This window comes from Dendrobates tinctorius, unplaced genomic scaffold (assembly GCF_039654945.1).
Source record: "Dendrobates tinctorius isolate UK_male_01 unplaced genomic scaffold, ASM3965494v1 ptg000065l, whole genome shotgun sequence".
Classification (NCBI taxonomy): Eukaryota; Metazoa; Chordata; class Amphibia; order Anura; family Dendrobatidae; genus Dendrobates; species Dendrobates tinctorius.
In genome coordinates, this window is record NW_027361733.1 from 6,572,848 (window position 1) to 6,589,309 (window position 16,462).

General features: G+C 45.5%; 1 protein-coding gene across 2 annotated transcripts in view; it reads left to right on the plus strand.

Moving 5' to 3' along the window:
• The window catches only part of UBE2V1 (ubiquitin conjugating enzyme E2 V1), a 67,034-nt gene extending 51,794 nt beyond the window's left edge, over positions 1–15,240 (plus strand). For both annotated transcript variants that reach the window (XM_073580583.1, XM_073580582.1), the window contains exons 3-4: positions 8,575–8,700; positions 14,439–15,240. In XM_073580583.1, the coding sequence (XP_073436684.1) occupies positions 8,575–8,700; positions 14,439–14,585 (273 nt within the window). In that variant the 3' untranslated portion in view covers positions 14,586–15,240. The remainder of the gene's footprint in view (positions 1–8,574; positions 8,701–14,438) is intronic.
• The last annotated feature ends 1,222 nt before the right edge of the window (positions 15,241–16,462 follow it).

A 16,462-nucleotide genomic window follows, 5' to 3' on the forward strand; every position in this document is an offset into this window, starting at 1 on the left:
TGTGCAAGGGGGATTTACGGTGCGCTTATAGTTAGAGACTCTGACCAGAGTGTATACAGCAGACGGTCCTTAAAACAACTGATGAGGCAAAGAGAAGGGGAATCCAGAACTACTGCCATCAGAGTCTGAAAGACCAGTAGATTTTAAGGGGGAGGATTCGGGCCTGACAGGTTCATCCTCCTCTGATGAGGACACCGGGTAGACCGTGATTCCCAGCTGAGGCTACTGTCAGGCTGGTTAGGTCCCTCTATGGACATATCTGATCCCAAGACTACCAGAACGTCCAGGACATTATGTTCGGTGGCTTAGAACTGAGGAAGAGGCGTTCCTTTCCAGTTAATGAAAAATCAAAATGCTCATTAGTAGAGAGTGGAAGAGGCCGGAAAGGAAAGGTCCACTACGGTCGTCTTCAAAAAGGAGACATCCTTTTGATGAGGAAGAGGTAGGCATATGGGAGAAGACCCCAGAGATCGACATCACGGTCGATAAATCAGTCAAAAGGTCTATGTTGCCATTTGAGGACCTAGGGACTCTCGGGGATCCCTTAGACAAGAAGGCAGAGTTCTTACTAAAACAAGCGTGGTAATCATCGGCAGACTCATTAAAACTGGCAGTAGCGGCAACCTGCACGGCACGGTCTATGATGCTGTGGCTACAACAGCTTGGCTACCATCTTAGAGACAAAACCCCCGAGAGAAAAGATCCTGGCGGAACTTCCGCTGTTGCAGGGAGCAGCTTCCATTTTGGATGATGCCTCGGCCGATTCTGTTAGATTAGCAGCAAGATCGGCAAACCTGTCTAATGCTTCCCGCAGAGCCCTAAGGCTGAAAAGCTGCCTGGGAGATGCCCTGTCCAAGACTAGGTTATGCTCTATCCCGTATGAAGGGAAATATCTTTTTGGTCAAGCCCTGGACGGTATACTAGAGGAAGGCAGCTGACATGAAAAAAGGCTTACCCAGTGTGTCCTGTCCTCAGTTCAAAAGCTCCCTTTCCCAGTGTGTCCTGTCCTCAGTTCAAAAGCTCCTTTCGTAGGAGAAGGTATAGCAGGAGTAGACCCTCCAAGGAACAGGGGGATTGGAAGGATAAGAAACCGAGGAGCAAGAGTCTCATGTTTGGGGATTCCTTGATGAGGGGTCGGAAATCCTCCCAAGTGATGGGCTGTCCCAGGTAGGAGAAAGGTTGTCCCACTTCCAACCTGACCTGCCTGGGAGGAAATCTCGGCCAGTGACTGGGTACTCAGTATATTAAGGTCAGGGCTGAGAGAGTACACATCCACCCCCAGGCACAGCTTCAGGATCTCGTACCCCAGATCCTGGATGGAACAACAGTCGCTGGAGGCGGAAGTGTTACTTTTACTTCAAAAGAGTGGGTACTGGTGGAGGTGCCTGTTCAGCAGCAGGGGAAGGGTTTTTATTCTCCCGTTTCTGATAAGGAAGCCCGACCAGTCGTTCTGGACAATTATCAATCTGAGAGGCCTCAACATGTTCCTTATCTACAGACCTTTCAAAATGGAGTCGATGAAGTCAGCAATAAAGATCTTGTTCCCAAGCTGCTACATGAGTGTCTTAGACTTGAAGGACACATATTACCATGTCCCCACTTTATCAGGAAGACCAGCAGTACCTGAGTGTAGCAGTATATATACAGTGCCTACAAGTAGTATTCAACCCCCTGCAGATTTAGCAGGTTTACACATTCGGAATTAACTTGGCATTGTGACATTTGGACTGTAGATCAGCCTGGAAGTGTGAAATGCACTGCAGCTAAAAAGAATGTTATTTCTTTGTGTAATTTTTTTTTAAATTGTGAAAAGTTTATTCAGAGGGTCATTTATTATTCAACCCCTCAAACCACCAGAATTCTGTTTGGTTCCCCTAAAGTATTAAGAAGTATTTCAGGCACAAAGAACAATGAGCTTCACATGTTTGGATTAATTATCTTTTTCCAGCCTTTTCTGACTATTTAAGACCCTCCCCAAACTTGTGAACAGCACTCATACATGGTCAACATGGGAAAGACAAAGGAGCATTCCAAGGCCATCAGAGACAAGATCGTGGAGGGTCACAAGGCTGGCAAGGGGTACAAAACCATTTCCAAGGAGTTGGGCCTGCCTGTCTCCACTGTTGGGAGCATCATCCGGAAGTGGAAGGCTTATGGAACTACTGTTGGCCTTCCACGGCCTGGACAGCCTTTGAAAGTTTCCTCCCGTGCCGAGGCCAGGCTTGTCCGAAGAGTCAAGGCTAACCCAAGGACAACAAGGAAGGAGCTCCGGGAAGATCTCATGGCAGTGGGGACATTGGTTTCAGTCAATACCATAAGTAACGTACTCCACCGCAATGGTCTCCGTTCCAGACGAGCCCGTAAGGTACCTTTACTTTCAAAGCGTCATGTCAAGGCTCGTCTACAGTTTGCCCATGATCACTTGGAGGACTCTGAGACAGACTGGTTCAAGGTTCTCTGGTCTGATGAGACCAAGATCGAGATCTTTGGTGCCAACCACACACGCGACGTTTGGAGACTGGATGGCACTGCATACGACCCCAAGAATACCATCCCTACAGTCAAGCATGGTGGTGGCAGCATCATGCTGTGGGGCTGTTTCTCAGCCAAGGGGCCTGGCCATCTGGTCCGCATCCATGGGAAGATGGATAGCACAGCCTACCTGGAGATTTTGGCCAAGAACCTCCGCTCCTCCATCAAGGATCTTAAGATGGGTCGTCATTTCATCTTCCAACAAGACAACGACCCAAAGCACACAGCCAAGAAAACCAAGGCCTGGTTCAAGAGGGAAAAAATCAAGGTGTTGGAGTGGCCTAGTCAGTCTCCTGACCTTAACCCAATTGAAAACTTGTGGAAGGAGCTCAAGATTAAAGTCCACATGAGACACCCAAAGAACCTAGATAACTTGGAGAAGATCTGCATGGAGGAGTGGGCCAAGATAACTCCAGAGACCTGTGCCGGCCTGATCAGGTCTTATAAAAGACGATTATTAGCTGTAATTGCAAACAAGGGTTATTCCACAAAATATTAAACCTAGGGGTTGAATAATAATTGACCCACACTTTTATGTTTAAAATTTATTAAAATTTAACTGAGCAACATAACTTTTTGGTTTGTAAGATTTATGCATCTGTTAATAAATCCTGCTCTTGTGTGAAGTTTGAAGGCTCTAACTTATTTGCATCTTATCAAACCTGCTAAATTTGCAGGGGGTTGAATACTACTTGTAGGCACTGTAGACAGACAACTCAGACATTTCCAGTACAGGGTTCTGCCCGTTGGTCTGTCCATGACCCCGAGAATCTTTGCCAAAATAGTTCTGGAGGTGACGACACATTAGCGGGAAATAAACGTGTTAATAGTGCCATATCTGGACGATTTTTTAGTGATCGGCAGAACAGAACAAAACTGCAGTTCTCAACTAAATCACATCCAAGCCACTATGTCAAAACTTGGTTGGATGATAAATATCGAAAAGTCGAGGCTGCAGCCCCTGAAGGTTCAATCCTTCTTAGGGCTAATTTTGGACTCAGATAGGCAGGTCTGTCTCCTACCAGTGGAAAAGAAAGAAAGGATTATAGCCCTAGTGTCAGTGTCAACAGTATTAACCAACCCAATCATGTTCCTGAAGAAAGTTATGTCCCTACTAGGATCAATGACATCATGCATCCAGGCAGTGCAGTGGGCCCAGTGTCATTCCAGGGCCTTACAGCAGGACATCCTAGAGGGAGAAAGGAAGCTTGCTGGGTGCCTAGAGAGGAATATTATGCTCTCCCAGGAGGCAATAGACTCCATGACAGTGGCGGAATCCAAGAAATCTGTCGCAGGGTATTCCATGGGCCCACCATATATAGAACGTGATCGTGACGGATGCAAGCACAGAAGGATGGGTCTCGCATCTCAGAGACCATATAATCCAGGGAATCTGGACAGAGGCAGAAGCTGGTGTTTCCTCAAACTACAAGGAGCTGCTGGTTAATAGAGAAGGCAGTAATAGTTCCTTCCCCATTTAGAAGGAAACCATGTTCGAATAATGTCAGACAATCGAACTTCAGTTGCCTATATCAATCACCAGGTGGACACAAGTTCCCGGCCCCTAATGAGGCTATCTCAGGAATTTCTCCATGTTATGGAGGAACATCAGCTACAACTATCGGCCCTACACATAAAGGGAAAGAAAAACGAGGAAGCAGATTTCCTCAGCCGGACAACCTTAAAACAGGGGGAATGGGAATGGAGCCGTCAATTTTTCAGCAGATTGTGGATCTTTGGGGGCAGGCAGAGATAGACTTGTTTGCCAGCAGGAAGACAAAAATCTCCCTAAACCCAAGAGTAAAACCATACGCAGTGGACGCACTACAGATTCCTTGGGGTTTCCAACTGGCCCTATGCATTTCCCCCCGTTAATGTTGATCCCGGCAGTTCTGAGGAAGATTCGGGAGGAAGGAGCAGATGTACTCCTCATTGCTTCGTTTTCGTCCAAAAGACCATGGTTCTCATGGATGATGAGTATGCCCTTGTTGGATCCCTTGATTCTCCCGACGTCAGCCCTCAGGGTTAGTGATTTACAGGCCCTATCTATTAATCATCCTTTTATGCAGGTATCAGATGATAGAGTGGTTTTGAGGCCAGATCCAGCATTTCTCCCCAAAGTGGCCTCGAAGTTTCATAGGAGTCAGGAGGTTGTTCTTCTCACTTGTAGAAAACCAAAGACTACAGAGGAATGCAGACTTCACACACTAGACGTCAGGAGGGCCTTGATGCAGTACTTAGACAGAACTAGACAATGGTGGAAGGATGAGGCCTTATTTGTATCATGCCAGGGAATCAGGAAGGGGTTTGGTGTTACAAGGGGGACCATAGCTAGATGGATAAGGGACGCCATTAGCTTAGCTTACACCTCTAGTAATAGGCCGTTCCTGAAAACCAGAAAGCCCATTTCACCAGGAGGTGTTGATCAACAAGATATGTAAGGCAGCCACATGATCTTCCCCTTTCACCTTCTATAGACACAGTCACCTCAAACTGTCCTCCTCTGTTGGCCTATCTTTTGGGAGGAAGGTATTACAAGCGGTGATCCCTCCCTAGTGTGTGCTTTTGAGCTATTTAAATCTCTCAGGTGGTGCTGTCATGGGAGAAGGGAAAAAATTTAATTACTTACCAGTAACGGGATTTTACAGAGCCCATGACAGCACCTCTCCCACTTTGTCACTTGTGGTGTGCACTTTTAAGGGTGTTAAGATGTATTTGGTGACAATTATGTTATTAACTGTCTGGAGGTCCTCTCATGCTCTGAAACCCAAACTGAGGCAGAGGAGAGATGCTGCCTTTTTATTCAGTAGGTTTCCTGTCCTGGTGGGCGGAAACCCTCTCTCAGGTGGTGCTGTCATGGTCTCTGTAAAATCCCATTACCGGTAAGTAACTTTTTAGAAGAAAAGATCAGCGGATCACAGGAGGCAGGAGCTGGTGTCTGCATTTAACACTGTGCCCGCTGCTAAAGAAAATTAATATTCACTGCTCCCCACGCCTATAGTCCCTCCCACCTATATGCACTGAAGCCGGCGCCGAGAGGTGGGAGGGACTGTGGGTGTGGGGAGCAGTGTAAAGCAGACACACGTGATCGCCCAGCTGCTGCAGGAAGCCGACAACTGCGAATAACCGTGTGCCCGCTACTAAAGAAGACGAATAATCACTGCTCTCCACTCTCATGTTCCTGGGCGTGGGGAGCAATGAGTATTCCGGCAGCTGACCGGGCAGCACGGTGGCTCAGTGGTTAGCGCTGCAGCCTTGCAGCGCTGGGGTCCTGGGTTCGAACCCCACCAAGGACAACATCTGCAAGGAGTTTGTATGTTCTCCCCGTGTTTGCGTGGGTTTCCTCCGGGCACTCCGGTTTCCTCCCACACTCCAAAGACATACTGATAGGGAATTTAGATTGTGAGCCCCATCGGGGACAGTGATGAAATGTGTGCAAACTGTAAAGCGCTGCGGAATATGTTAGCGCTATATAAAAATAAAGATTATTATTATTATTATTATTATCAGCACAGGAGGCAGAACTGCAAGGGAGAGGAAGAAAGGTGAGTACAATCTTTTTTTTTTTTTTTTTTTTTGTATGTGTGCACCACATTGGGGGCTATGTATACCAGGATGAGGGTTCCATATATACCAGGATAGGGATGGTGGGAATTCTGCCTTGACAGGGACACAGAACGCAATGTGAAAGTACCCTTACAGTGATGGTGTCAGTAGTACAGCATCTTGGGTTGTTATTGAGTAGACCTGTCACTGAGTATGTAACCTATATACAGACCCCACCCCCCTTTATGTCTGTATTTCTTTCATACACCACGGCAGGAGCTCTGCCTCATAGCCACACTTTGGGACAGCACCATATTTTTGCCTATTACAGCAGGGGCACCACTCCATTACAGCCTATGCAAGTGTAGCTTGTTTGGGCCGATTTTGCCCTGTAACGAGCAAATCAGCTTTAGTGACTAGACCCCCCCCCCCATTACTAGTGATATTAACTTCTGCATTACCTTAAACCACCAGGGAAGTTGTAATTGGTGTAAAATATATTTTAATCTCTTGTCTAAAGCTGAGTTGTCTTATTGTCTGAAAAATATGTTAATTCTTCTTGGAAGTCCTGTGTCATTTTGGCTTTTTGTGAAGCTTCCTTGTATATTCTTCGCTGCCTGAGTCAGTGGCACGAGCCGCTCAGAGTTAGGCTGGGTTCACATTACGTTATGGGAGTCCGTTAAACGGATTGCGTTACACCGCGGCATTAACGCGATGTAACGCATCCGTTAACGTTGTCAGACTGCCATAACCTGGCGCATCACTAATGCTAGTTTCACGCTGCGCACGGCCGCCGAGCCTCTTCCTGGCCGGCGCATGCGTCCTTTTGATGGTGCGCCGACCTGCGCCAAACACACAGAGTTGCATTTTGGTGCGCTAGGCGCACCGTCAAAAGGACGCATGCATCGGCAAACGCATACATGCGCACGGCCTGCGTACCCAATGCTAAAGATAGGGTACGCAGGTCGCATGCAGCGACATTCGCCCATAGGCGGAGCGGCCAGGAGGAGGCGTGGCCGGGGTGGAGCTTAGCTGTGGCCGTGCGCAGACCGACGCAGGTCAGTGAAACGCTAGTGTGAAACTAGCCTAACGCATGTCAAAATCGACATGCATTAGCTATGTGCCGTCATGCTGTGATGGACCCTCGGATGCCGTCTGCAGCGTTCACTGCTAGCGCAGATGGAGAAGCTGCGCTAGTGTGATCGCTAGACGCGATCACAATATGACAGTAGCGTTAACGCTGTCCCATCAACGCTATGTGTTGAACGGACTGCATTAACGCAATGTGAACCTAGCCTTACTGCTTGGCTGTAGACAATAACATTCACCAAGAGCAGCAATGGGGACTTGATACTAGACTTGGGGAGGGGAGTAAAGTGGACTTTTTTTTATTAAACAAACTGCAGCTGAGTGAATGGGTTTTCTGAAACAAAAGAGCCTCATTAATGCCAGTTTTGGGCCACCATGTATTGACCGTCTGTGGGTCTCATGTCCCGTATTTAACAGTCTAAATAATATAGTCGCAAATTGGGGAACTTGTGGCAAGAGACTTCTGTCCAGAGCCACCTACGAGAGCCCCTTGCACTTGCACTAGCACTAGTTTCCTTACTGTCCAGGACCTGCACAAGCCCACAGTTAAATAGCACATCTAGCGAGTTTTCTCATAGGGGTCATATGGACGTCTTGTCACTTGTTCTTCCAGTCAGGGCCATAGTTTGGACAGGGCAGTGTCTGATATGCAGAACGGGGGTTATGGCTTCCCCGATGGCAAAAACAAAGCAGAACCTCTAAAGATAATTTAATAATTTAATTTAATCCCCACAATTTTAAGCGTGCCCTGAAAATGCATTTTATTCAGACTGGCCTATTGCCTCAACACATTAACCTAATCTATCCCTGTGTGGCACAGCCAAAAGTTTTACCATAACCAGGTTCCCCGCATCATGTTCCCACATGCTTTATGCATCCATTAGCCCTCTGTGTCTGTACTGTTACACACTTAACATTATGGCTGGTCCATACAATCAGGGCAACTGTTACCACCCACCTTTCGTGTATACCTCTTTCCTCATAGACTGTAAGCTTGCGAGCAGGGCCCTCATTCCTCTTGGTATCTGTTATGATCTATGTGATTATTGTTATGCTGTAATGTCTATTGTCTGTACAAATCCCCTCTGAAATGTAAAGTGCTGCGGAATATGTCGGCGCTATAGAAATAAAATTTATTATTATTATTATTATTAATAGTAAGTTGCATATTTTGAGTATTAAGACCCATTTGGTAATATCATACTTAAGTGGTCAGCGCCACTTCATTAGATGGATACCAGCTGTATACACGAGCACTCACCTCCAGTGTTAGAAATGGTCTACGTTACAGTTTTCCTTGCCGGTGTTTTGCGTGCTATAAATCTTCTGACGAAGTACATAGGTATGCGATTTACTAGTCTTCCTATCACTTTGTCTGCTAACTTGTTTTTCTTTTTTCCCTCCCAGACAATCTATGAAAACAGGATATACAGCCTTAAAATAGAGTGTGGTCCGAAATACCCAGAATCCCCTCCGTTCGCCAAATTTGTAACAAAAATTAATATGAATGGCGTGAATAATTCTAATGGTGTGGTGAGTAGGACGCTTGTCTTCTGTTCTTTCACATAAGGGTGGCATACACTACAGAAAGGAAGTGATTATTTGTGGCTCCAGATGACCGGGTCCTATGTAAAGTGGTAGTCATACATGTGCACAGAACTGCTATGCACCCATGTAATACATACATAACACATAGGATAGTGGTGGGTGCAACATAAATCTCTGCTGTCTCTGGGAGCATCATCTCATTCTTACCGACCGTCCCGGCTCATATTCATCCACTGCCCCATGACGGCAGACAGATATCACTGCTGTCTGCAGTTGCTGGGAGTGGAGATGGGAATGTTCGTGTATGAATGATCACCTTACATAAGAAAAAGAACATTAATTAAAAAACAGGACCTTACACATTACGACCCCTGATTCACTGGTGTATACAAATGCTTATTAAAGGTGAAGCCTGCTCCTTACACTCATTAATATTTATTTTATTAAAATGAATTCAGCCTGTCACTGAAGAAAATTAAAAGGAAGCTGTCAGCAGGTTTTTGCTATGTAATCTGAGAGCAGCATAATGTGTAGGGGCAGAGACCCTGATTCCAGCGATCTCACTGAACTGTTTGCTGTTTCAATAAAATCAGTGTATTACCAGCAGGAGATTATGACTACAGGACTAGGTCTATCGTTCCCCTTTGTCCAACTGAAAGAAGGATGCAGTGACAGACAGAAAGCAGAGCAAGGGTTAACAAGTTTAACAGCTTTAATTTAATGGGGCGGACTCCTTGCAGGGAGATGAAGGGTTAAATGGGAGAATAGCAGTCCTATTATAAAGGATATGGAGAGTTAATAAACATAACAGCAATTCTTTGGTACACTTAGGCTAGTTTCACACTAGCGTTCGGCAGGGCTGCGGAGGGCTGCGTACTTCCTCCTTTCTTCCACCATTAAGCCCTGCCCACTGCCGCACCTCTTCCATTCAGCTCCACCTACGTCGGCATGCGTCCTGCATACCTATCTTTAACATTGGGTATGCAGGCCATGCAAATGTATGCGGATGCCTGCGCATGCATTGTTTTGATGCTGCGCCGACCGCAACAAAATGCAACATGTCGACGTAGGCGGAACTGAATGGAAGAGGTGCGGCAGTGGGCGGGGCTTAACAGAGGAAGAAAGGAGGAAGTACGCTGCCCTGCCGAACTCTAGTGTGAAACTAGCCTTAGCATGTCAGGAGTCCTTCAGGCTGCAGGTACTAGTTTGGGGTTGATAGCGCCGACAACGGCTGGCGCGGTGTTGGTAAGGCCTGTTTCACACTTCAGGTTTTTTGTGTCAGTTAAAATCCGCCAAAATGGCGGAAAGCGGATCCGTTACTAACTGATGTGAACGGATGCCACCGGACCGTTTTTTTTGACGGATCCACCGAATGAAGAATTTTAAAGGAACCGCTGCCGAGAGAGAGAGAATTTTTTTCGTCCGCCAGAAAGGATTTCAGGGTTAAATTTCCGGCTGACTTCCTTTCTCCGGGAATGCGTACTGTAAAATGCGGATCCTGCAGCAAAAAAAGAACCTTGCAGGGTCCGTCCAGGCATGTCGGCGGACGCTAAAAATTTGACTGATCTGCAAAAAAACGGATCCAACGGATGGCCATCCGTCAAGATCCGCCGGTAATGCAACTCAATGGGGAAAAAATCGGATCCACCAAAAAAAATGGCGGATCCGTTTTTTTCAAAAACCGGCGGATTTTGACTGATGGTCAAAAACGGAAGTGTGAAACAGGCCTAAGGAGATTTTGTTGACAATGGCGGTCGGTCTCCGGCACCTTCCGCTGAGCCCCTAGTCCATGAGTATATGCAGCCAGAACAGACAAGGCCGCAGCACTTTCGGGTTCCGCCGTGGGCAGGCAGGGATATGCCGGTAAGGTGGGCTGCTGAAGTGTATCCAGCACCCGGTTCTCTCTCTGGGGCACATGCGCTGTACTCGCGGTCGCAACACGTACGGCACCTTGTTCTCTGCAAGTTACTGGGTACACTGTGCTTCTCCTTCTGTAGTCCCCGCTGATTGCGGCGGGAATATCGAGACACGGGCCAGCGCAGTCCCGTTGCTTAACCCCTTTACCCCCAAGGGTGGTTTGCATGTTCATGCCCGGGCCAATTTTTACAATTCTGACCACTGTACCTTTATGCGGTAATAACTCTGAAATGCTTCCATGGATCCCGGTGATTCTGACATTGTTTTTTCGTGACATACTGTACTTCATGTTAGTGGTAAAATTTCATTCATATAACTTGCGTTTATTTGGGAAAAAAAAACAGAAATTTGACGAAAATTTTGCAATTTTCCAACTTTGAATTTTTATGCTCTTATATCACAGAGATATGGCACACAAAAAACTTAATAAATAACATTTCCCACATGTCTACTTTACATCAGCACAATTTGGGAACCAAAATTTTTTTCTGTTAGGAAGTTATAAGGGTAAAAAGTTAACCAGCGATTTCTCATTTTTACAACACCATTTTATTTTTAGGGACCACATCACATTTGAAGCCACTTTGAGGGGTCTATAGGATAGAAAATACCCAAAAGTGACACCATTCTAAAAACTGCACCCCTCAAGGTGCTCAAAACCAGATTCAAGAAGTTTATTAACCCTTCAGGTGCTTCACAGGAAGTTTTTGAATGTTTAAAAAAAATGAACATTTAACTTTTTTTCACAAAAAAAATTACTTCAGGTTCAATTTTTTTATTTTACCAAGGGTAACAGGAGAAATTAGACTACAAAAGTTATTGTGCAATTTGTCCTGAGTACGCTGATACCTGATATGTCGGGGGGGACCACAGTTTCGGCGCATATTTTTCCATAACTAAGGGGGTGATAACGGGGGGGTTTGATTTACTATTTATGGCGGTTTTTATGTTTGGCAGCTGTCACACGCTAAAAGACGATTTTTATTGTAAAAATAGTTTTTGCATCACCACATTTTGAGAGCTATAATTTTTCTATATTTTGACCCACTGAGTCATGTGAGGTCTTATTTTTCTATTGGAACCATTTTCGGGCACGTGACATTTTTTGATCGCTTTTTATTCCGATTCTTGGGACTCAGAATGAACAAAAACCAGCATTTCATGAATTTCTTTTGGGGGGTGCGTTTACACCATTCCACGTTTGGTAAAATTGATAAAGCGGTTTTATTCTTCGGGTCAGTATGGTTACAGCGATACCTCATTCATGTCGTTTTTTTATGTTTTGGCGCTTTTATGCAATGAAAACAATTTTATATGAAAAATAATAATTTTTGCATCGCTTTATTCTGCAAGCTATAACTTTTTTTATCTTTTCACTGATGACGCTGTATGGCGGCTTGTTTTTTGCGGGACAAGATGATGTTTTCAGCCGTACCATGGATATTTATATGCGTCTTTTTGATTGCTCGTTATTGCACTTTTTGTTCGGCGGTATGATGATAAAGTATTTTGCTTCATTTTTTATTTTTATTTTTTAAGGGGTTCAATAAAGGGGTTAACTAGTGGGACAGTGTTATAGGGCGGGTCTTTACGGACGTGGCGATACCAAATATGTGTACTTTTGTTTGTTTTTGTTTTTTTAAAAATGAATTTATTAGGGAATTTTTTTTTTTTTTAATTAGTTTTTTATAAATTATTTTTACTGAGAAAGACGCCTCCCTGCAGGCCCCCAAAGGTCCCCGCTGCCAGATTGGATCCGGGGACCTGCAGGGAAGGAGGCCCCCCGCAGCAGCGCTGCCATTGCGCTGCTGCGGGGGTCTCAGGGAAGCACTGATTGAGCCCCCTCCCTGCCGATGCTTCCCTGATCCTCCGGTACACTGCGATCATGTTTGATCTCACTGTGTCGGGGCTTAATGTGCCGGGGGAGGTCCGTGACCGCCCCTGACACATAGTGCTGGGTGTCAGCTGTGATAATAAGCTGACACCCGGCCGCGATCAGCGGCACTCCCCATGGGGGGCGCCGCTGATCGCTATGACGTCCTATTCCGTCCTTGGGACTTAGGTCCCAGGTCACATGGACGGAATAGTACGTCTAATGTAGGAAAGGGGTTAAGGGACGGAGCACACTTCTTTCTGTGCTGCGCACTGCCTGCTCCCGCGCGCGATGTGTCTGCTGCCACTTAGCCACGCCCCCTGCTTCCGAGTGCAAAGGTCTGTCTGGTCTCCTACTCCTTCCCCGGACAACAGACAGCCCCGACAGTTCCAGACCCAGCACAAGACAGGTACCCATGCCTCGATTCTCCTTCCTACACAACCACGCCCCCCACTGATTAGCAGCATTCTTAGGGTGAGTTTCCACGTAGCGCAATCGTTGCGCTTTGGACGGAGCGGAATGCCCGCTCTGCCCAAAGCCCCGCCCTCTTCTGTACGAGCGGTGATTCCGGATGCGCTCATTTGAACACATCCGGAATCGCCACATCGTATACATAGAGTAGGCTATTTACCTTGCGGAGACAGAGCAATCTCCACAAGGTAAACAGACATGCTGCATTCAAATAAGACGCGCCGCATGTCCGGTTTCGTGGGTGTGCCACCCACGTATTAGGACGCATAGTGGAGACGGGATTTCATAAAATCCCCTCTACTATACTGTAACATCTGGACACTGCGGATTAAACACTGCGGCTGTACGCAGCGTTCAATCCGCAGCAAATCCGGTTGTAATACGCCATGTGGAAACATACCCTCACAGTGTACACAGGATGCTGCCAATCAGTAATGTGAGTGGGGTTATAGAGGGGCACAGCATTCAGAGATCTGCTGCAGAGAAAACTGTGATTCTATCATAACTGTTGCACTCAGTAAACTAAGGGACACATTGCTGGAATCCGGGTCTCTGTCCCTACATCATGCTGCTGTCAGATTCTGTTTAACATTGCTATGATTAGATCTATGTCTGATGAGTAACTGCGCAGAACAGGCTATATGCCTTCCTTTCACAGCTTAGTGATAGCCAGTGTACCCTTTCCTGAGGTCGCTAAGGAGCTTTAGCCCGCTGCATCCACACAACAGAATGGGTGAGATCGGAGGACCTTCAAATTCCCACTTACTTAGCTCTTAGATGCCATGGTTTATAGCAACTGCAGCACTTAAGTGGTTTATAGTGGGATATGGCTCTATCCGTAATCCCAAGTATGAAGGCCGCCAGGTCTTTGATTTTGCACTCCTTTTAGTCCCAGCTTCTGGCAGTTTTACATTGCTAGGCATATCATATTGCAATACAGAATATTGAAGCATGTTTTACAAGCGATGAAATTAACACTTAATTGGTGCATAAAAGAAAAGGAGGGGGTTAAATAAAATAAAAACAAGATGTAAAAATATAAATAAATACAAATTTAAATAATCCCCCCTTCTCAGTTTAAAAATAAGAAAATAAGCATATTTGGTTCCGATTCACCTGTTCAAACTATAAAATTGTATAAATTATACACCAAATTAGACAAAACTCTGCCTTTTCTCGCAAAAAGGTAAAGGAAATATGGATGCTCCACTAGGCTATAGTGTCGGAAAATGAGATGTGTGAATGTGGCCTGAAGGAAGCCCTATCTCATGCAGACGACGGGGTTGACATGTGGTGGCCATTAGCGGGCAGAATAACAGACAGGAACGTACTGCGACTTAGATGGAACTTTAGAGGCTTTTCAAGGGTCAGCGAGGAGAGGGGAAAATAGCGTAAAGGAATGGAAGACTGGGTTTCACGCTCTGACCTCTTCTCTTCTAACCCTTCTTTCTATTTGCCTTAGGTGGATCCCAGAGCCATATCCGTTCTAGCAAAATGGCAGAATTCCTATAGCATCAGAGTCATCCTGCAAGAACTGCGACGTCTAATGATGTCCAAAGAAAATATGAAACTTCCGCAGCCCCCCGAAGGACAAAGTTACAGCAATTGAGAAACAAAACAAACAAAAAAAATGAAATGAAACAAAACAAAAAAAAAAAAAACGAGAAAAAAGAAAAATTGTTCATGCCCAATTTAAAAGGAATTTAAGCTCTCGTCATTTTCCACAGTAGTAAAATTTTTTAGATACATCTTGTAGACCTCAGACGTACTGGAAGTTTTCCCAAGATAACACCAGTTTATCTTGAGATGCTGTAAATTATACTAATATTTTTTTCCCTCCTCCCCTTTCATTTTTAAAACAGAAATCTTAAGTTTGTGCTATAACGATAATGAAATCTGCATAGTCGACGTTCCGGTGTCAAGAGAAAAAAAAAAATATTTAAATTCTTCCTGTTTGCGAGCAGCGTGGCACATTATCTGACTGTGAAGCCTGTATCACACAATCACATTATTGCTGCAATTTATTTTTTACGATTTTCTTTTCCTCGCTATAGACTTTTTAGTTTCGAGCTGTTCAAGTCCATCAAGGCGTCGATTGTTTCCTCATTTCAGATTTATATATTTTTTTTTTTTCTGCTATATATTTTTTTTGTGTGTGTCCAGTTTTCAGACTGGGTTTCATGGACTACTAATGAGAATGCGTGCTAACTTGGGTCATCCCTACCCTCCCTTTGTGTCGTCTCTAATAAATGCTGGATGTGGCAGATTGTGAGTGTGGTAATTTAATTAAACGTCGCAACGCTGATCGGTGGTGGCACGGTTCTTTCACTGTTCTGAGCACGTTATGGTTTATGGGGAAACCTACCTTAAAGGAGTTGTTCAAGCCTGGGATTCAAGTCTGCAGTCAGGATTCTCTGGGAGAGGACACACATGGCCACATTCCAACTAGATGTGCACAGCCTCAATGCAAGTGAATTGAGCGAGGCTGGACATGTCTAGTTGGAATGTTGCTGGAAGTATACTTGTGATCACATGACCGGAGAATCCTCACGGCGCTCACTGATATCGGCAGCATGTTGATTCTTTTACTGTTTTTTTCACCCACAGAAAGCAATGAAAAAGTTTTTAAAAAAAAGTGCTGAAAATGAACGTAGACTTCTTCCTTCAAAGAGAGCAGGTTTTTGCTGCAGAAAGAGACAGCAAAACGATGCTTGTTAACATAGCCTTAGTCTGTGTTCTCACAGTAAGTATCTGGTGAGTTTTTGATGCTGCAGTATTTCTGCACTAATTAGCTTATATTGTTTTTAGTACATTTTTCATGCTGTGAATGTTCTTATTTTTGTGATGCAAATAGTCTCTTCTGAGAGGAAGAGAACTAGAACTCTAGTGCCACCTATTGGAAGTAGCAATCCTAAATGTCTATGTCGACCCTTTAACGAGCCTTGTCACATGACTTAGGATAAAAACCAAACCAGAATCTCAATTTGCTGACATTGTGTTTCGGGGTACTGCCCCTCATCAGTGCAAAGTGTGAGATCTGGTTTGGCTGTGTGAGAGGCGTCTAGAGAAGCATTGCGGCTTTAAGTCTCCTCATCCCGGCATGCACATGTCACTCTCCGCAAGGAGAAATGTTACTACTTGGATCACGGTCAGTTGTGATACCCAAACCCAACAAAGATTGGGGGGAGGATGATATCTGATATCACTGCTATTTGTGGATTATGAATCACTAGATGGAGGGTGGTAATGTCACGATGGGGGCAGGCTTTGCAGCTTGAGAATCTCTCCCCCCCATGTGCTCACCCACCTATCCACTCTCTTTCCCCATGTGCTGACTTCTCCTGTCTGTGCTCTCTTCTTTGACCTGACTACCCCATGTGCTATCCCCCTTGTCTGCTGTCTCTCTCCTTCCTGTGCTGTGTTCTCCCCTCATGTGCAGTCCCGTTTGCGCTGTCTCCCCCCCGTGCGCTGTCTCTCTCACCCCTG